Source organism: Triplophysa rosa, linkage group LG7 (genome assembly GCF_024868665.1).
Source record: "Triplophysa rosa linkage group LG7, Trosa_1v2, whole genome shotgun sequence".
Lineage (NCBI taxonomy): Eukaryota > Metazoa > Chordata > Actinopteri > Cypriniformes > Nemacheilidae > Triplophysa > Triplophysa rosa.
The window spans coordinates 8,848,597-8,868,883 of record NC_079896.1 but is presented as its reverse complement, the minus strand read 5'-3'; the positions used below and the strand labels follow the sequence as shown (position 1 = coordinate 8,868,883).

Below are 20,287 nucleotides of genomic sequence, written 5' to 3'. Positions count from 1 at the left end.
CCCAGCCATGTTCTTGATAGGTTTAATCAGATTTCTCTTTTTATTAAGGTTGTAATAAAAGCGTACGTGTAGGTGATGATTAAATGCACAAGATTCAAACAGCACGAGCACTCCAACAGAACAAATCCACAGCATGCATCTCACAGCTGATGAAGATCGAGAGAGGGGGCTGCAAATGGATCCGATGGTGGAGCGGGGGTCTCGTTGTCCACTTGAAGCTTTAGAGGGGCTTTTTACGGGAGCGTGTGGGAGTTACTGCTCGGCCCGACGACCACTTCAGCCGGATGACTGATGCTGGTAAAACAGAAGGAGATCATCATTAATTGATGCGGTGGCAAATGTAGGAGGCTTGAGAGAAGGAACACTCTCGCACTTAAACATGCACTTGCAAGAGGACAAAGGCCAAAGTCGTGTCTGCTGTAGAGCAGAAAGCATTTGAATATCGAGGCTGGGTAATGCTAGCATTTAACTGCTCCATTATGTTTGCCGCATGGGAATTGGGATGTGATGTAGTTCACATTTCGGTGTTTTCACTCAGCCGTGCATGTGAGGGTTTTTCCAAACTTGTTTGGATTTGTATGCGTGAGAACGTTTTCTTTAGGATGCTCTATGGAAAATTTTGTACATAATGACCAGTAGCAGTGGCTCACATAGCTGTCACAGACATGTCTATCATTTCTCTGTCTCACATCAGAACACTGTCTGTTCCACTGAAAACTTAATACTGCACACCACCACTACTCATATGCATCTACTAACATGTATTGCAATTTTTACTTATTTAAAAAAAATCCTTTCAGCCTCTTCCACTGCATTAAATTATTTTATTATGAGCCACAGTTGGACATACTCAAGTGGGCTGTGCCCCAAAGGACTGAAATCCTAAAAAAAGATGATACAAGACCCTCAGCTTTGCTTCAGAATCCTGTCGGGATGTTTTACATTATCCTTCAATTGTCAGGCTGAACATGTATGTCCCCAGAGCCTGTTTTAACACCAAAGATGAAAGACATTCATCCATTTGTTCTTTTGCATGTTCATCAGTACATACAGTATATTCCACATCTATAGCAGCTGTCGGCTTTGCTGGCTGTTTTCATTGCTAACTGGCATGCTGAGAGATAGCAGGTGGAGGCCAAAACGCACGCGTGTGTCCGTGTGGCTCATTTTAGCGATAGGTCACATGACCCTAGAATTCATACGATCGCGGCCAGGAGCCGCAGATATGCACATGTGTTTGTATAGCTCTGACCCGCCACTTGACACGTCATAAAGTGGTGGCTGGATCACAGTCTGCGTGTTTGTGATATATGTGTATATGTGCGTCTGCCTGCCTGCTTGATAATTGACATGCTGTAAAGCAGCAGGGGAAGGCTTGTTTATGTTCTGCCACTGAAGGCAGCCATTGGGGGTTGGACACTCTGTCAAGGCACAGCCTGAAGGACCCAAACTTGGCCTGTCGCTGATGGCCTTGGTGTCTGCTAAGATATAACAGCCATCTGGTAATGATAACCAGCCCGATCGGAGCCTAACAAGCCATAATGAGCACAGCATTAGGGCAGATCTGTATCGTCTACATTTTGCCACGGACCCAGTTGTAAACGAAAACCGCAGCGATTGCATGTGTTTGTGTCACAAACGTCGCGTCGTAATTCGAACACCACTACAACAGAGGTTCACAAATGCTTATGCTTCAGGACACAGATTTTATATTGGGCATACAATGGTGACCCAATGTTCGGTGCTTACTATGTTAACATTTGTCTTGGACTGCATGATAATGGGTAACATGATAATGATTATTCTGGTCAAACATGATATTCGCGATTATTCTGATCAAAATATTAATTTTGCGATTAATAATCATTATTATTCTGTTAATTTAGATCTTTTTGTTATTTCACTTCAGCATATTTATAACACTTTACATCCAATTAAAGAATGTTATAACCTGCCGCTGTTTAACCTCTGCGACCCCCAAAAATGATTTTTTTTTACTTTATCATGACTTTATGATTAATTTGCCTTCTATTAGCACATTAATATAACTTCAATTATGCTTAATTAATTGTAGGAGGCAGAAATTTATATTTTGATTCAATTACGTTTTGCTTTTTTCTCGAATTAACCTGTATTTAGGAAAATATGGGTTGTTTTCCTTCGCCCTGTGTAGTTGTGAGGATGTGGGCATCACATAACCCCTGTCCATCTGCTGTATTTGGCTGCTTTCTACCAAGCAAATTTTGTGCCAAAAATGGCATACATTTTTGATTGTATGGTTAGTTACTGTGTTGCTTGTATTGTTCTGTATTAGCGTTGTTGTTTTCCCCAGTCAGAACAGACCTGCAAATCATTTTTGGGTCATGACCCATCATCTGGGAACTGTTCCTATACAGTATATGACAGGTCAGGATTCACACAGTGTGCATCTGTTTGGATTAATATTTGCCCACCATCTTTTGCAGGAGAAGAGGTTCTCTACTCATGTCTGCAGTTGTAAAAAGAGGCAGATAAATATGAAGCAAAATCTTTCTGAGAAGTGTTCAAAAGTATGAAAATTGTGCAAAGAATGTAAGGTTGTGCCAACCAAACAATTACAGCTCAAAAACTTTATCGCTAACCACCCGCAAACCAGTTAACCAGACACAAAATGCACTGAATTATGAACATGCTTCCATTCTATATAAATTAGGTGTATTATTGAATCCAGCTTATTCACAAAATATAGCGCTGATGTAACTGGCGTTGCGCTAGTTTTGATCATGAGAATCAGACAGTTACCGGAATTGTATTGAGAGTAGAGGATTGTAGCATGCTATTTGCACGTCATAAATTTCCTTTGTATGTTTGCTCTGTTACCTGATCTGCAGATCAGGTGTGTGTTTAATTAATTTACTGTACCGGTTGCTCAAACAACACAGACTGTGCAGGCAAATAAAGCACACTATCAGACTCATAATCTCTTCTTACTTCTTATTGAACTTCCCTCTATGTAAGCATGCAATTAAAATGCAATTTTATGATGTAGTAGATCTAGTCCTTTATCACCAGACATGTATATACTACTGTTATAGGAAAAATATGCGAATAGAGGTATTCGGTTACTGGACCAACATAAAGGAGTCTATCTCTCAAAAAAAACCCTGTTGGTCATTTGTTCAAACAGCTTTTTACAATCTATATTTATGTTTTAAAGATAATGAACAACAAGTTTTGGGTTGTGTGTGATGTTATGAAATGACGATTGAACGTCACTACCATTCAAAATGTGTCTTCGTTTATATGTAATGTGTGAACTTTATACACACTCCCTTACCCACCAATTTTACAATAATAAATTAGCAAAATCTGCTTTTACGTTTATGCATTTGTCAGATGTGTTGGGAAAGCAACTTAAAGTTGCAATCCTCAAAGCATAAATCCTCAAACCCTTTGTGCCACAACATGCAGCCGAATGAAGCTTTAAATGCTATAATCTTTCACACCCTTTTTAATGAATCTCATTGAGTTCACAGTGTCAGTAGGGCTCATGTCACACACTACGGTATCTGAGCGAGTATTACTCCTCCCCAGCATATTATCATTCCAGTGCTACAGAAAAGTCTAATGAGTGTAATGAGAAAGTGGAAACGCAACACAGACAAATGCCCATGGGATGAAGACACTCAACGCTGTGATTTGAACTTTATAATTGCTGTAATTGTCGTGGCTTTGTCTTGTGATGTTACCAGAAACCAATCCACAGTATACTGACCAGAAAGCCACTCAGACATCTGCCATAGAGGCTAATGTCACTGGCAAAAGACAGATGAGCACAACGTCATGCTGGTCATTTTAATGTCAATGCCTACAGAGCACCTATTAATGACTGCACTGTATGTTAATGAGTAATTTTAGATGTCTCATCATGGCAGAAGAATTATATGCCGCTACAATAAAGCCCCCTACCACACACCCCCACCCTTGACTTAGCATAGAAAAAAGCTAATAACTGTCACCGATTTATACAAAGGCTATAATCAGGTTCCTGGGTTTTAAAAAATGGCCGTCTAAGACCTGTCACCAGTAAAGTGGCTGTGATTTCTACGATTATTGTGTTAGCTTTTCTTCGTTCAAGCTGTTTTTTATTTATTTTTTGTCAATACAAATAGTCCCAGATACTGTGTACTCAATTTCTTCTAGAGAGAAAAGGACAAAAATAAAACAAAAATTAACAAAGTATAAATGGGATAAACTGAGGCTCAAGAAACCTTTGAGATTATATGCAGCGCCTGTTCACATCTATTGTATTAAAAGGTTACTGTAGTATATTCTGTACTATATTAATGCACATTTTAAAAGATATTTTCAGTTTAGAAGCAATTTAAAGTGCTGATAACTTTACGTTCTGAATGGGTGGAAACCATTTCTAGCCAGCTGTTTTTACTGAACAGTTTTGCTTGTAAACAACGTAAATGCAATAAATAGTGCATTGCATGTTCAGAACTAGCGTGTGTGTGGAACACCGTAAAATATGCATTTCCTACATGATTTAATTTGCAGAAAAAAAAGAATGGATGGTTCTTGACAAAGTAGACGGAGATATAACTTGAACATGAAAAGTTATGGAACGTTTTATCTGCTGCTCTGACTGTCTCAAAATATGTGTGAACTATTTACTTCCTGTTATTCATGAAAAATAATTTTGTTTAAGTTGATGGACTTGCACAGAGTCATTTTAATGTTTTAATGTTAATGTTGCATGTAATGTTAATGGTAATTAATTGATTGCCTTACAATAACATTAACTGCCACATCTTCAGGAATGACTTAAAGTATGGTTATAAACTGGGCTAAAAACATATTATGAAAAGTGATAGCCATTAAAAATAAAAATAAAGTGTTTTGCTTGTCTAGTACACATGAACATTACATGGGAGATATTTTTTGAATGTCAAAACAAACTACATCTTAAATCATACACCGTGCTTGTTGGTAAACTGCCAGTGTATATTAAACCATTGACATTTTTGATTAGAAATGAGTCATGAATTATTACATAAAGCTGCGAGTAAGCTGTGTCAAGGGCTATTTTTTAAAGAGCTCTTACATTGGTCTCATTTGAAAATATGTGAATCTAAGAGCATACTGGAAAAGAAAATAGTCAGAGGATTTGTGTAATGAAGTGAAGAACCTCAGAAAGGAAGAGAGCAATATTTCATATCTCCCAGCGACCTTGATGCTTAGAATGTAGAATAATAATTTTTGGACTGAATAGTTTGTTCAGTCCAAAGGCTTTTTTCTCTGTTATTCAAGAATGTAACATTTTTTATGTTTCTAAAAATAGAAATGGTTTCATTACAGTTAAATGTTGAAATCTAGTTAAACAAATTTTGTAATGGCCTCTTACAACAACTTTCATAGCATTTCATAGATTTTATTTCATAGCAAACTTTTTGTAAAGGCAAAGTGTGTATTGTGTTATGTTAAAAATGATTTGTCCAGTCCCATCTAAGTATGTACACACAAATATAGGTAAACCATTATAGGCTGATTTTCACCAAAACCTGCAAACGCTGTCTCTCTGGTGCTGTTAAACTATAGATTTCATTTAGGAAACCTGTTTGAAAACAATAATTTTCAATTACATTTGGTGTCTGAGAAATTACACACTTCAATTTATACACACTTTATATATTGAAAATGTACTACAAAAACATGTTGATAAAGATATTAACATTATCTCCAATACTTCATTGAGAATATCTCAACATTGTCCAAATGCTTTTCTCTGGTCAATATGTCAAGTCTTACTCTTGATGAGTTATTCTATTCATGTTTGTGACTCAGAACAAGTTGAATTACCCTTTGAGTGTTTTTTTAATGTTTTGTCCATATGTGTGTGTTTTTATGTGTGTGTCTCACTAGCCTTCGTAACCCTTCTAAATGGTGACCAGGCACAGGATGCCATCCGAAATCTGCACCAGACATCAGTCCGCGGCCGTGACATCACCGTCCAGCTACAGCCCACGGATTCTCTCCTGTGTGTCACCAACCTACCCTACACACTCACCGCCGCCCAGTTTCAGGAGCTGGTGCGTACCTATGGCAACATCGAGCGCTGTTTCCTGGTTTACAGTGACCTTACGGGACACTCTAAAGGCTACGGCTTCGTGGAGTACATGAAGAAGGATTCGGCCTCCAGGGCACGGTCAGAACTCCTGGGGAAGCCGTTGGGTGACCGGGCGCTTATGGTGCAATGGGCTGATGTCAACCAGCTGACCTCTACTGACCACCTCCATTCCAAGTGCCTGTGCGTTGATCGCCTGCCTATAGACTTCGAAGACTCAGAGGAGCTGGCTCACATTTTTTCAGAACACTACAAACCTGTCTTCTGCCAGGTGAGATGAGGAGGTGTTTTGTTATGGTTTTTGGTATTTCACCTCACGGATATGGGTGGAAAAGTATTAGTCTAGAAATTTGGAAGGGTAGTATTTTTTAATGCGTTGTCATGCTCATTTGTGCTATATAATTGTAATGGTGGTTAGAGATAAATGCAACAATAAAAGAAAAAGCACAATATTATGAATAGGCATGTGATAGTATCCATTTCATATCACGATAATTGCTAAAACACGGTATTCAGTATTATCAAGATGTTTAATTGGGTTACAAAAAAACAAAATCAGGTTGAAATGTGACCAGTGTTGTCATCCTAATAACAAGTTTGACACAACTAAAAAATTTAATATATATAAATATATGACTAAATCAAATAAAATTAATAATATATTTTAATAATGAAGTAATATAATATTATAGTTAAATTAAATATATAAAAAATAAATTAAGTAAATCAAATGTACAAACAATTATTTCAAATAGTTTTAAATTCTAAAGGACAATATAAAACATTTTCAAACAGTTTTTCTGTGCTGGCATGTTTTGGTCCAGATAAAAATGTATCAAATTTGACGGTATTAGATTTTCACTACACAGTTTTTGTGCCCAAAAGAATTTGCGGCAACGGAATTTATCGCAATGTTTATTAAAATGCTTTAAAAATAAACAATCAATATTATCATTTAAATTCACCTTTAATTTTGTTTATTTTGTTTTCTCTTTTTTGGCCAATGAATTAATATATAAATTTAAAAAAATGTTACATCTATGCAGAATGGAACATTGCGTGATTTTGTGATATTGTAATATTTTCAGATCATAAAACAACACAAAATGTAACATTTGAAAGAAAGCCTTGAACTTGAACCGGCTGCATCTTGATTTTTTGATGTGTGCTTGTGTGAGCTATTGTACATCTTCATCCATTAGAAAAGTGCTGATGGTCTTTTGCCAGAAGTGGCAGCGATGACTTGTGCTAAAATCCTACTCAGCCTTCACTCCTCTGTCCATCTTGTTAATAAGAGAGAGCTTTTCACCATGCAAGCCTTCTCCAGGAATCAATACCGCCTAGGAAAACTGCCTTTAAGTGCTGATGCAGGATATGGTTTCCTCAACCTCCATCCTAATCAAAACCATTTAAGCTAAAGGGCAACACTGACTTTAGATCTGCAGTTAGGGCCAACACCAGCCGACACAGAAATCAATACTCTACAGTACACCCTCTCAATCCCATGATGCTTTGCAGTGGCACCAAACCCACACCATCTGCTGGAGGCTTAAAGATGCATCAGGCACTGAGGACTTTGACCTCAAATTGCATCACTGTGCTTTCAGGGCTTTTTAATACTCCAGCTTTGCTTCGAGAATCAATATGAGAGCTCTATTGACGCCCCCAGTACTGTACAGAAATGAGATAAGTCAAGAGACTGCGAGAGTGATTCAGCTCATTTGTGTGCAAAAGATGCCGGAAGACGCAAAATGCGGCCCGGGCTGACAAAAAAAGTCTCATTAATATTTAGGATGTTTTAATGATCTGAAAGCTTCTTTCATAACTGCATAGTGATCGGAAGGAGTGACTGTGTAATAATGTTCTTCTAATTGAGGTTTGTCCTTAGTGCTGCCTTTTAGAAATGGTTTCATATAAAAACATTTTAAAGGTTTAGTTCACCCTAAAATTAAGAACTTATGAATTAATAAAATTAATACATTAAAAAAAATCATAATTTACTCATATTTACCATCATTGGGCTTCATTAAAAACGCCCTGTGAATTTTCATTGCAGTCCTATATTATAAACAGAAAAAGGGATTGAATTTAAAGTCAGCATAATTTCATTATAGTTCACATTGAATGTGTTGACCAGGCCACGTTTTACTTTCCAGCTACAGTAGGAGCAGCCGTGCATTCTCAAAGACACTGTGGTGAGATATAAAATGGCAAAACTCCTGTATTTTTGGTGGCAGTGTCAGCTGTTAGGCATGTTAAGAAATGTCAGCTCCATTAAATGGGTTCCAAAATGCATCTCCCTCTTTTCTTTCCCACATGTCGCCTCCCACGTCATCTCTCATCCCCCCCCACACTCTAATGTGCCTTTGAGAGGCTCTTGATAATGACAGCAGTTATGTTATTAGATGACTCAGCGTGTTGGTGAGTGGCATGTTCTGACCCGGGTCTTCTGTGGCACATTTGAGGGGTTCGGGCTCAATGCAAATGCTGACAGCTGGACACACGTAGTCTCGAAGCTTCCGCATATATTTAGGTGGACAAGAAGTGAAGAGATTAACCCAGCCTGCGAGTTTCATGAAAACTGGGGGGGCCTCAGGGGGATTTATCAAGGAAACCACAATCCACATATTTTTTGATGCTGCACGCTGCGAGTTAGATTGTTTCTTTAACTCAATCTTAAGTCATTTTGTGATATGATTTTTTTTAGGAAAATAACTATTATACATATATTCTCAACATATTCTCACTCCCGACTCGTCACATATTGACGCTCGGTCAGCGCCCCTCGGCGTCACTTTTTAAAACGCAGGGTACCCCTTTGGCGTCGTTTTTCAACGTGCAGGGCTAGTGTTGCTTTCGTCAACGAAAATTATGACGAAATATGGTCGTCAACGAACCTTTATCACGTGACGAAAACGAGACGAGACGCAACGTAAATGCTGGTCATGTGACGATGACTATAATTAAATGTACAATGCAATATTGTTGAAGAATAAAAACGAGACTAAATGTGGTTTACAAAATAAAAACTATGCTAAAATGTCTCTTCATTGTCGTTGACCAAAACGAGACGAGACGAAATGTTATAACGTTATTTCGTCTGATGCGGAATCCTGTTAGTTAAATGTCGTCTGGCTGTTCTGCGTGTCTGAATGAATTATGTGCACAGTTTAACATACAACACGAGTGATGGTCGAGGATTTATCTGCGTCTGCACTGTATGAGGATATGAACACAAGAACTTCATCTCCACAGTTGCTCTGAGTTTATTTTACGAGCGTTTACTGTTTGAGTGAAGCTATCGGCAAACACAAAAACTCAAGCGTCTAACCAAAGACCCGTCAAAATAAAAGTCCCGTTAAATTGAACACTCCGACAAAAAATACTTTAGTGAACTATAATAACTTTAAACCTCTCTAGCTCCAGTGCTATGTGCAAAAAAAGTCTGCATTAATTTACTGCATTCTGTATGCTACTACAGGGCACTGAGGGCACTTACTCTTCTCCTGTTGGTTCTTTGCAATGCTGGCAAATGTAACCTTACAGTTGACTTGCCAAATCACTTCCATTTGTTTTATTAATAAAGGATATTGGAAGTAAAATCGGTCTGGGTTATGACAAATGCTACACACAGCGAGAAAAAGAAAATTTGTATAGGAAAAAGATGCATCGAGAATTGTTTCATCATCACATTCGCCCTCTGAATCGTAATCGAATCGCATCGTGACGTGCCTAGAGATTCCCACCCCTACCGATGGCCGTAAATTCAAATCAGACGTCTTCCGTGTCTGGAATAAGATAACCTTGTTTGAAATGGGTTTGGCTAAAATAAAATTTTGGTTTCGTCTATACTACTAGGTACTTATACTGACTGGGTTACATAGAATTGCATTACTAAAAAGAGACTAAAATACAATTTTCATTGACTAAAACTAGACCAAAATGTCATCAGTTTTCGTCGACTAAAACTAGACGAAAATAGTCATGGATAATTCTGACTAAAATAAGACTAAAATGCTCAGACTTTTAGTCGACTGAAACTTGACTAGACTAAAAAGTGTATGAACGTGACTAAAACTAATAAAAACTAAAATGACAGCTTGACACAAAGACTAGACTAAAACTAAAATTAAAACAGGCCGCCAAAAACAACACTAGCAGGGCACGTAAAGCGAATTTTACTGTCGTTATGAAATTCTATATTGGATATAATTTGCAATGATGTGTCGGGGTTTGATTTAAGTTTAACGGCTAGGATAATTCAGGCAGTTTGAGCCAGTAATGTAACAGTTGATTTATCATAATATAGAACACAAGATACAAGCAGTCACAATGTCATTCAAAAATACAGATATTCCATGGGTACCCATGAGAAAAGATCGATTTGTACGAGGAAAAGATGCGAAAGCGATAACCAACCGCTGCAAATCTCAGATCCGGTAGCGAACAGACGTTCAAAAATTGAAAAAAAAAACGAGTTGTTTGTAATACTTTTACACTTCTTTTTTTCAGTTTGTTATTTATTTGTCATTATTAAAAAAATGTAGTTTGTCAGTGTACAGTCAGATATTAGATGGTTGAAATGTGTACAGTTGCTATGGTTACCTCCTCAAGCCTACACAATTTGGCTTGTGCCTATTAAACGGCAAGCAAAATCACATGCCTGACTAACTTGGAATTTAAGAAATAGTTCATCCAAAAATTATTTTATTACTAACTCACCCTCAAACCCTTCTAAACCTGTATGACTATTTATTCTGTTGAACACAAAAAAAGATATTTTGAAGATTGTTGGTAACCAAACAATACTGGATCAAATTGACGTCCATTGTATGGACACAAAAATACTGAGACATTTCTCAAAATATCTTTTTTCAGAGTAATTATTAAGTAGCGAGTAATGTAACGCAGTTACTTTATAAATTTACATATCAATACTCGAGTTACTTTGTTTTTCAAGTAACTCGAGTTACTTTTCAGTCTAATCATTGATTTATATGAACATTTTTTAAACTGCAGAAGTGAAATTCTGAATGAAAAGTAGTGTAGACATGATCTCATGCTTGCACAGAAACAGTCGCTAGTCAGACATAGGCAGTGTTGCCATGTCTGCAATGCTGCAGTGTTACACAAATCTGGCAACCCTTGACACAGCGATGGTAGGCCAGAGTTCAGATGCGGAGCTATAGTGTGGCCGCACTCGCCACCATGGACAAAATGACACAAGTCATGACACGCAACAGCAATCAATGGTCTCATGCCTCGTGAATGTAAGCTGAAAAAAACATAAGCTGTGTTCGACTGTTTGTGGCGCTGCACGCACAGACAGATCTGCAGATTTAAATGGGCATGGTCACTGTTAGAAGAAGGGTTGGGGAGTGGGCGGAGCACGGGAGAAAGAGAGGAAACCATTGTCATCTGTTAGTCTCCTCACCAAATACCAGCATATATACAACATAATATGTTAAATGTCATTTTCCCCTCAAAATAATATGATATAATATTACTAATATATTATATATTAGATTAATCATAATTTCGTATAACACTATCGAGTTGTTTTGGCTCAACGAAGTGCTCAGCAATGCAAAGAAGATCTGTCATATCGCTTATATTACTTTTTTAAATAAAAAAAAAACACCCATATTTGCCGGCCAAAAACCCTCCTTTTCCCACACAGTGTTATACGACTGGAAATGACTCTGCCATCCCAAAATCTCACCGGCGCCATCTTGTGCAACTAGCCGCGCTCTATATTGTAACTAGTTACTTTTAAAAGTAACTTTCCCCAACACTGCCCAAAACCATCCCATAATTTGCACCTGGATTATTATTTTTTTGCACATTTCAGACTATTTGACAGTTTCTGTTCATTATAATTATAATTTTTTTAAGGGTTCATGCATTGCATTTGTTTATTATTTTAATATGTTCTTGAGATTCATGTTTGCAAAACATGTTTTTAATGCATATTTTCAGTCCTTATTCCCTCAGCTCTTTTAGGATACTGCATACCTATAGATTTGTAAGATTCTGATGTAAAATAGGGAAGATTTCAGACCCAATCAATTTGTCAACTTACAAATGGTTTTGTTTGCAATGAGGACATACTTTTGAGGACTGAAACAAAAGTCGTACTGTAGATTTTGAATCCTGTCACAGCACAAAAAAAAAAAACATGCCACTTGTCAGTCAACTCATCTTTCATCTTGTCACTTAAAGAAACATATCTACTTTTAAAGACGTAACCATAAATGTTTTACCCATGACAATGTTAATTTTGATCTCATACATTTTTAATGACTGCAAAGTGAAAATACAGTGCTGTGCAAGTCTTACACACATTAGATGCTTCTCCAAAAAAAGGTGTGGATTTAGAACCTATGATTGGTATGTGACATGATTTTAAAACCCTATCAGATTGTTTTTCAGTATGTGCTTGTAAATGTTTTCATCATGTTTTTCCTTTGTGTGTTGCGTACGTATGTTTGTATGTCACTATTTTTAGGTTTGTGTACTTAATCCCATGTTGATGAGTTTTTCCTACATAATTGTTACAATGTAAAATGTGACCACTAAACCAGTCATAAGTTGCACGGGTAAATTTGTAGAAATACCCAACAAAACATTGTATGGGTAAAGATTAGCAAAATCACATACAAAAATGGTCGGAAATGCGCCTACAAACTTCGCCAGCTGCTGCCCACTCAAGTTTGGTATCTATGTAAAGCTTAAAATTTCCAATTTCGGCCAAATATTGTCCTATCCTAACAAACCATACATCAATGGAAAGGTTTTTTATTCAGCTTCCAGATGATGCATTTACATTTACATTTAGTCATTTAGCAGATGCTTTTATCCAAAGCGACTTACAGAGATCAGTTAAGTGATGTCGTCATACAGGAGCAATAATACAATAGGTGCTAATACCTAGTTACTAGTTTCAATAAAAGCCAGAACAATACCTGTTGAGAGTGAGAGTTGGTTATTATTTTTGCATAAGATGCATAATTCTCAAATTTAAAAAAATGTACCCTTATGACTGGTTTTGTAGTCCAGGGTCACAAATACATTCTGCCATTCAACTTTGATAAATAAGGACTCAATTTTTGTAAGAACTTCCCAATAAACCATGGTGCAAGTTTAGGGCTTGACTTCCGGTTTTTCCAAACAATGGCAGTAAAAGTCAAAAGGAATGTTTGGGAATCCTGTAACAACAGTCATATCTAGTTTCCAGAATGTCATATAAGCACGATAGAGATTTAGGAGCCATGTACAAACATTACCATGAGTGTACCATATCTAGGCGTAGGGGGCGATTGCACCATCTGAATGTGAAAAGTTGGTTGTAAACCCTATGCTAGGGTTGCACGGTGTACTGGTGCTACGGTAGCATCGCGATGCTAAAGCTTCAAAATACCCGCGATGCCTCACTATTTTTGAAACGGTAGTATCGTAGGTAATGTTGCATATGCGCATATTCATTTGAACACTTACATCCGCCTTTTTGCAGTGTTTATCTCCTAAATTAATGTGCGTTTTAAGTGACTCAGACAAGATAAGGATTCAAATTAGCGTTTTGAACAAGTTGGTTAAATGATTCACTAACTCAGTGGAAAATTGACGCCACCTACTGGCCATATTAGTTCTGCATTTAAAGTAAGCCTAATATTTCCCTTTATAAAGACTGCTGTATCAATGAAATTTGTCCCACATTTGAATTAGTTCCCACGTGAAAATTGATTTAGTGTACTTTAGTATTTACTACAGTAAACTACTAAAACTCATAGACACTAGTGTTTTTGAGTCTTACCATAGTAAATATTTAAGTATACTACAGTATTTGCTACAATTTATCCAATTACTAAAGTTAATACAACAAAATATTCAAGTGCAAAGTACAATACAGTTTACTATAGTAAATACAAAATGTTTCATCTAAATCTGTGTTTTTTGTATAGATTTGAATTATGAACATGGCAGCATCGTGATACTACTTGGTATCGAGATACTTCAGATGGTATAGTATCGTAAAACCTGTTTATGGTACCATGACAACCCTAGCCTATGCAGGGATTACAGGTAGCTACATCCAGCCTTGTAATAAATATTAACACCTGTTTCACCATATAAAACTATTACTGGACACAGCTACCCTCAACGTAGACGATGCCCTCATTGACATCCTACTATGGTTACAAGAGTACATTTACTACCACCAACATATAGATGACTGTCATGACTGTTCGGGAACAGAATACGGAGACTTGCGACTCAATTGCGGGAATAATAGAAGGCTTTTTTACAGTAGTGTTGCCAGTAAGTTACTGTAATTAAAATTTACAGTACCATAACTGTATTTCACTTTTACAGTAATTAAACACTACTGTAACTATATAATACAGTCCAGATACTGTAAAACCCTAGATTAACAGTACACTACTGTAATCATATTTATTGATTTATGTTTTTAGTAAATATAAATTAATATTTATTAGGGCTGTGTATTGGCAAGTGCCTCCCGATAAGATACATATCACGATAGATGGGTCACGATACAATATATTGCTATGTATTTCGATTCAATACACACTTGCGATATATTGCAATACTTTAAATAGAAAATGTAAAAAGTAGAGCTAGAAATACAACATGCTGTGCACCACCGGGGGATTTCTGTAAGGATAAGTGTAAAAACATCCCTTACCTCTGCAGAGTGGCCATGATGTGCGATGCATGGACCTTTAGATCAGAGGTTTGGCTTCTCAAACTGTGGATTGCGCCCCTCAAGTGGGTAGCACAGGGGAATAAGGTGGGTCACACAAGTCACTTGGCTGTTGTGGTGCATTACAGTTAAAACACCGAACATGGGCAGTATAAAACCCCTGGTTCATCCGTGCTGTAAATGCGCTGGTGTCACATCCGTGAATACACAATAAATGTCATTGTTACTTTTCTTAATAAACTTTGTCTAATGCACTGCAGTAGCCAAGTGACTTGTGTCATGACTTGCGAAGCCTACAAACAGCATTTATTTTATATAACTCATTACTCCATGACTTATTTTGAAAACCAAAGCACATCCACACATCAGCTCTGAGAGCTCCAAGCGTTCTTATGTTTTTCGCCATGCTCGCTTCCACTTACTTTTGGCCGTATATATATGACATGATTTTAAAAAAAATATCGATAGTAGAGGTAACACTATAGACTAAAAAAAAAAAATTGCGATAGTTACATGTATCGATATTTTTGCACAGCCCTAATATTTATATAGAATTTTCTTTTATCCAACCCATGTAACTCCAAATACAATATTGAAAAAGTGTTCTTTATTTAAATTATTTAAAACATTACATTTACATTTATGCATTTGGCAGACGCTTTTGTCCAAAGCGACTTACATTGCATTGTTTAATACATTTGTTTCTGACTATGTGCAATCCCCTGGGATCGAACCCATGACCTTGGCATTGCTAGCGCCATGCTCTAACCACTGAGCCCCAGGAAAGCTGTTACATTACAAATGCTTAATGCACTTGAAAATGGAAAGTGCACAAAAATCTATTTAAAACAATTCATGTTATTTGCAGCAATGCATGAACCCTTCTGTCATTCAAACCGTTGTATCAAATGTAAAGAAAAAATGCAGAACTGATTTTAAATGGAATTCACAATTAACTGCATCAAACAGCAGTTAATCAACAGCAGTTAACCGCATCAAATGTTAAGAAAAAATATATAAATAACAGTAAACATACTGTACTTTCGGTATAAAATCAAAGTGGCATTTTGTTTAATGACAATTCTAAGGTGGTGTACTCTAGTTCAATTTAAGGGCAATCAGGAGCCAACAGCTACATAAGTAAAACAAAGCATTTTATTAAGCGATGAATGTCTGTTTCCTTGGAAGGGACTTTGGAGATAAAGGATGGATTGTGAGCAGAAGGACACAGGAGGGGTGTGGGTTGCAGAAGGTTACAAGTCTCTTTCTTATGCGGTGTTATCAGGGAAACCCTGTACATCAAAGACGACCACGTTGCTTTACCTTGTTCTCAGAGTACATCTAGCTATCATCTCAAGCTCAAGCCTGCTGTGTTCACAGAGTAAACTTCCATGTTCGATGAGGTCCTGTAGGAAAAGAAAAAAATCATAATTGACTATACAGAGGTTATTGGAAGAAATTAAACTTTAAAAAAAGTGTATGCCTTATGAGAGAGTTGGTATAACAGTATGTTATGCATTAAATTGCCAGTTTATTAGGTAGATCTAGCAAAACCTATGCATTAGTTGTACTTCGAAATCTCCAGTAAACTGGAAACTCTGTATACTGTACACATCCTATTGAGAATTGAGCAGTGTCTCAACTAATCCAAGTTCTTCCACTCAAATTCCGTGAGGTGGCGAAGGAAGGATGATACCCTGGTGTTAATCGCCGTTAACAGGGAAATAATTGAAAAAAGATAAGTAATAAGCATCCATACGCGTCATACATTTATGCATGATTTTCTTATGCAGAACACAGAAGATATTCTGAAGAATGTTGGTAACTGAACAGCAGCGGCACCCATTTACTTCTATTGTATGAACACAAAACCAATGCAATGAATGGGTGCCAGTTACCAACATTCTTCAAAATATCTTCTTTAGTGTTCTGTGGAAGAAACAAAGTCATACAGGTTTGAACTGACAAGAGGATGAGTAAATGAAAGAAATTTCATTTTTGGATAAACATTATCAGCCACAATCACATCCTTGAACACTGAATTTGTGGTTAACGTTACCACTACACTGAAACGTGCTTGGTTTCTGTGACAGAGCAGGTGTGTGATTTCGGAACATGTGAGACTTAAATGCAGAAAACGTTCTGAAATTCCCAGGACAATGTTCTATGCCACATGAAAATCTGTAATTAGCTAGGTTTCTATAAGTTTTTGCATTCTCACAAAAAGTTTTAAAACGGGCGTAGGTATGGTGGTTGCAAACCTTACGGAAATAACCTTACATATTGCTAGCAGTCTTTCACGGAAAATGCTTAAACAAAGTAGTAATAATACTTTACCTTGCTTTTTGCTCTCATGTGAATAAAAATCTTCGAGCTCCGTCGGGAAAGTTCTCTCAGCTCCGTTTGAAATGTACGGTTCTCTCAGCTCCGTCGGGAAAGCGCGGTTCTTTTGGCTCCATCGGGAAAGTTCTCTCAGCTCCGTTGGAAATGTGCGGTTCTCTCAGGTATAAAATATTCGCTGAAATGGTCCCTCTCAGCTCCGCCGAAAGCACAGTTACATCTTCAGCTCAGGTGTTTTCCAGAACTGTCTCAAATATACTTCCCTGGTAAAAACCTCCTCCGTGCTGTTGTGGGGTTCCTTTTTCAAAGCGCAGGGCAAAGCCTATATGCTATCCCTCAGAAATAAGCAAAATAATTACTTTCTGTTTAAAGACCGTTAGGGGAAAGGAAATACAGTAAAATACATCAATTTTAAAAAAAACAGTAAGTCATTGTATTTAGTGTTTGACGTCACAAAATAACCAACAATGCAATGGAAATTACAGTTATTTACTGCATAGAGAAATTGCTGTATTATACTGGGTGATATAAAGTAAATAACTAAAAATTACAGAAATGTCTAACAGTGTAGGATGGGTCAGGAAACAACTGCGACGCGCACGCACAGATACAACTGACGTGACACAAAATTCCCACAATGCAATGGAAATTACAGTTATTTACTGTATAGAGAAATTGCTGTATTATACTGGGTGATATAAAGTAAATAACTAAAAATTACAGAAATGTCTAACCGTGTAGGATGGGTCAGGAAACGACTGCGCACACAACGATCTGACACAGAGAGAAGACAAGGAGTAGAGCAGATGAAAGTCGTAAAGTAAACGAGAGACAGGAGTGGTGAGAGAAGAGACACTGATTAGAACAGGTGAGAAGACTGAAATTATAAAGAGGAGACAACAGGGTAACGAGGGGGCGGGGTCACACCACATTAACAAGAAAACGCATGGCAGGCTGTAACCGCACCGTGTGCTCAAAAGAAACAACATCAACACAAGAGAAGAAACAAAAACATCAACACGAGAGGAAACAAAGACACACTAAACAGGAACCCTCACAGATGACAAATGACTGATGAGCCAAAAATAATAACTGTCTACATATCTAAAGGGCTCGTGGAGTCCCTCATTACTTTTTCACACCGGAAATCCCACTGATCATGTAGCCGGTATTAGCTGCACCAATGTTTAAATTTAAGTTACTATTTTAATTTTCTCCAAGGAAACGAGTCAAGACCTCTCATTTACACCTTACACCTACCTATATGACTAGGTATATATTTTCTCTCACACGTGCAAAAGATATAAACTATAAACATGTAGTTATTTTACGTCCAGGCTAGTATTCTAACCGGATGTTCGTCTAGCTGGTGCAGTCACCCCCTGAATATCAAGGAGAGATTGCCACCAGTTTTATATGGGCAAGCATCCCTCATTTTTAAATGCATACATCACCTTAAAGAACAAAATAGCACATATCTCAACCACATTTCTGAGAAGTGCCTTTACAGGTACGCCCAATATTTTACTCCCATAGCATGTAAAATAGAAGTGTATTTACTGTACCTCACTGCATTGACATACCTCTTCTATCGATACTGTTCAGCTCCCCTTCACAGAATCCCACTGGGGTCTCTGTATCACCCTCAAAGGTCAGCTATATACTATAGGAAAATGAACGAGTCTGAGCCAGAGGGAACAAGCCATGTAGACGTCTAGACACAAGATTTGCTTTTGATCAAGTGCTTTACTGTGTCAGGTATGCTGTTGTGTGTTTGTGTTTAAACAGGAGGCAGTAGCTATATTGATTTCCCTGTCTTGAGGTCAGTAATGGCTAGTGGTTGTTGAGTCTGACTGCATTCATCCACAGCGGCATAACATACAGACATCGGCACCCTACAGCCTGACCACACTCTCCCGACTGTCTAGAAAATGCTTCGTACATTAAAAGGCGTAATGGAGGAAACCGGTGGAGTGTCATTATTGTGTTAGATTTGTGTCAAGTGCCCTGCAGGACGCACACTTGTGACAGCTGCGATCTGTTTTGCCAGAGAACAGTGCAATACACACACATACAGACAGAAAGAGAAAGAGAGAGAGCTGTTCACCATTTGTTCAGCCAGCAGGTTTATTGAATTTTTATGCACAATTTGTCATAAAAGCCTCATTATGCATTACTGTATATATCGTACGAACACACAATTTCTGTGTGAAAATACTTTTATTTAATTTATGAATGCTGAATGAATTTGCCTGTCTGCCTGTATGGTCTCTGCTGAAAATATTGAAAAAGCATTTTTGGTTACTAGCTTACTGTGAGTTTTGGATGGTGGTCGCCAGTTTGATCAAACTGATCAACACAAACATACAAAATGTCTTCAGTAAGTGATTGTGGATGTAGGGTTACTACACATACTACAGATCCCCCATTTTGTCTTAGAAATGTGTGAATAATAAATCGCTTTGGAATTATAAGGTTCTGTCATGCATTCTGAGCAGTTTTGAGATATTGAACTTCAACGTTATTGCATTCCATTTGACTTTGTAGAAAAACCTTTAGAAAGTCCCAAAATGGTAAACCTAGCATAATGTAAATAAGTCCAAAGATTATTTTGTAATTCTTATGCTGTGTTCACACCAAACGCGAAGCATCGCATTCCTCGCTCTTTATTTCTCGCGGGAATAGTTCGTTATTTTTGCGCGAAAAACATTGTGCGACGGGTAGCGTCTTCACGCGTCCGGGCGTGTCAAACAGTAGGCTCTTCGCGCAAATTCAACTCACACGGATGACGTGATTGACACGCGTTCTCGGCCATCGTACCACGTGATTTGCCTTACTAGTGTAGCCTGGCACAAGGTCGCATCTATTTGCGTCTTTGCATTGACTTCGTATGTAATTTACTCGAGCAATTCGCTTAATTCGTGTTTAGTGTGAACATAGCATTACAGTCCTATGAATTCTAAAATATGTATTTCTTTATTTTCCTATGGAATATTAGAACTATATTACAAATACTAGAATATTAGCGTAAAGTCTGAGACAATGTTGATACCTAAATGTGCAGACTCCTGAGCTATTAAAGCGCAACCAATGGGCAATAACATTTCCTAGAC

At 37.5% G+C, this 20,287-nt stretch overlaps 1 protein-coding gene across 3 annotated transcripts in view; it reads left to right on the top strand.

Moving 5' to 3' along the window:
* The window catches only part of raver2 (ribonucleoprotein, PTB-binding 2), a 71,638-nt gene that overhangs the window by 25,944 nt on the left and 25,407 nt on the right, over nucleotides 1-20,287 (top strand). For all 3 annotated transcript variants that reach the window (XM_057338583.1, XM_057338582.1, XM_057338584.1), the window contains exon 3: nucleotides 5,908-6,380. In XM_057338583.1, coding sequence (XP_057194566.1) covers nucleotides 5,908-6,380 — 473 coding nt within the window. The remainder of the gene's footprint in view (nucleotides 1-5,907; nucleotides 6,381-20,287) is intronic.